This window comes from Phascolarctos cinereus, unplaced genomic scaffold (assembly GCF_003287225.1).
Source record: "Phascolarctos cinereus isolate Bilbo 61053 unplaced genomic scaffold, phaCin_HiC Scaffold_726;HRSCAF=1367, whole genome shotgun sequence".
Classification (NCBI taxonomy): domain Eukaryota; kingdom Metazoa; phylum Chordata; class Mammalia; order Diprotodontia; family Phascolarctidae; genus Phascolarctos; species Phascolarctos cinereus.
The window spans coordinates 277,886,292-277,888,505 of record NW_027556098.1 but is presented as its reverse complement, the minus strand read 5'-3'; the positions used below and the strand labels follow the sequence as shown (position 1 = coordinate 277,888,505).

Here is a 2,214-nt window from a genome sequence, read left to right as displayed (position 1 = left end):
AGTTGTGCCTAAAAGCAAAGTGGTTTGGGTCTGGGAAAATATGAAATAAAATTACTTTATGTTTTCATATTAAGGACAAATTATATTTTTCTGCATCTATCCAATTTTGATAACAATTTTGAGAACAAAAGTGTAGTTATAAAAAGGGCTTTAAGGTTAGCTATGCTTGACTTGCCTGAGGCAGAGGGAATGGGGTAAAGGGGTTGTATTATGTCTACATCATTTGGGCATTTTATTATTATTTTGTCAGCAATGTAATTTCATGTACTGCCTTCCTGAATTACCAATCAGTAACAATGGGCAGTGAATGAAAGATCTACCACAATTACAATATAATTTATTGAATGATTCCTGGGGTATTTGCATTTTCACAAAGGTCATAGAGCAAAGATTTATAGCTATAAAGGATCTTAGAAGCTACATAGTCCAAACACTTCCAAATTTGCAAATGAAAAATTTGAAGCCCACAAAGGTTAAGGGACTTGTCCAGGTCACAGAGAAAGAACACCTAGGGTTTGTAACCTGATCCTCTTACTCTAAAGCCAGCACTTTCCACTGCCTCTTTAAAGCAAAAGAAATAAGTCATGCTGGTAGAATGTTGGGGAATAGAAAATGAAGTGAAAGGAATTTGGGTAAAGATTATTTCCTGAGATCATTTTAATTAACCAAGGAAAGAAAAGGAACATTAGGACTTTGAATTCAATTCACATTATGAAAATCCTGCTCTTGTTTTGGAAAATATTCTTTCTTTCAAGGTTTTCCTCAAGGCAGCCTTAACATCTTTATTCCTCAGACTGTAAATGAGGGGGTTTAGCATGGGCCCCACATTTGTGTAAAAGATTGAAGATATTTTGCCCTGGTCCTCAGACCCTGATGAAGATGGTTTGAAATACATGAAGGAAGCTGACCCAAAGAAAAGAGTGATCACAATTATGTGGGAGCTACAGGTGCCGAAGGCTTTGGACCTGCCTTCAGCGGAGCTGATGTTCAAGATACTGGACAAGATGAGAGCGTAAGAGATGAAGATGGTGACACTAGGCACTATGATGTTAATGCCCACAACAATGAAAACCAACAGCTCATTGACATAGGTGCTGGTGCAAGAGAGCTGGAGGACAGGGAGTATGTCACACATGTAATGGTTTATGATGTTAGCATCACAGAAAGACAATCTCAGCATGCATCCAGTGTGGGCCATCGCACCAGCAAACCCCATTACGTATGCCCCACCCAATAGCCATGAACAAATCTGATTGGACATGGTAACAGTATACAGCAATGGATTACAAATAGCAACATAACGATCATAAGCCATTACTGTCAACACATAATTTTCTGAAATAACAAAAAAACAGAAGAAATAGAGCTGAGCCATACACCCTGAATAAGAGATGATGTTTTTCGTCAGGACAAAATTCATCAACATTTTGGGACTAAAGACAGAGGAATAGCAGAGATCTATGAAAGATAGGTTGAAGAGGAAATAGTACATAGGAGTGTGAAGCTGAGAATTCATCCTGATTAAAATGATCAATCCCAGATTTCCTATTATAGTGATCACATAGATCCCCAAAAACAGGAGGAATAGGGGTAGCTGGAGCTCTGGTTGATCTGTTAAGCCTGCAAGGATGAACTCAGTCACTGAGGAGGCATTTTCCAAAGCCATTCTCTCTTGAGGGATCTGTAAGGAGAGGGAAAAAGTCATGCTAGAAGCAAAATAAATTCAACAAACCCTCTTCCCCAGTTATGAAAAAGGAACAATTCTGGTAGTGTCTAAAACCCATCATCACCATACCACGTAGAATCGTTCTTATCATGCCTAAGATATCCAGAGATTTTGATTGGGCTGAGTAACTGTCTCCATGAGCTGAATGATGGTAGAAAACTGTTCCAGAGCTCCCCTGCAGAATAACAGTTGATGTTCTTCAGACTCCAAAGCAAAAAGAAACCAGGAAAATGACAGTAGTTTTCCCATGCACCACCCTGTGCTGGCCACCTCAGGTAAAAACTTTATCTATTGTCTCTACTTCAGAGGTGATGAATTAGTACCTCAAAGAATTCTGAAAATGCCTATGGTAAAAGTATTGTGATTAATAATAAAGATATATTAACTATATTATCAATAAGGTTGTTATTAGTAAGAAAAAATAACCATTGTGAGCATTGATATAGCACCTGCTGTGCATCAGACACTGCCCTAAGTCCTTTACAAAT

At 38.3% G+C, this 2,214-nt stretch overlaps 1 protein-coding gene across 1 annotated transcript; it reads right to left on the bottom strand.

The window, feature by feature from the left end:
• Positions 1-709: 709 nt before the first annotated feature.
• Positions 710-1,681, bottom strand: LOC110218082 (olfactory receptor 8B3-like). Its single transcript, XM_021000625.2, has one exon. It carries the CDS (start codon positions 1,664-1,666, stop codon positions 710-712), a length of 957 nt encoding a protein of 318 aa, XP_020856284.2. The 5' UTR covers positions 1,667-1,681.
• Between the last annotated feature and the right edge of the window lie 533 nt (positions 1,682-2,214).

Bases quoted from the DNA above. Each gene is read 5' to 3' on its own strand.
- LOC110218082 (XM_021000625.2), bottom strand. From the start codon at position 1,666: ATGGCTTTGGAAAATGCCTCCTCAGTGACTGAGTTCATCCTTGCAGGC.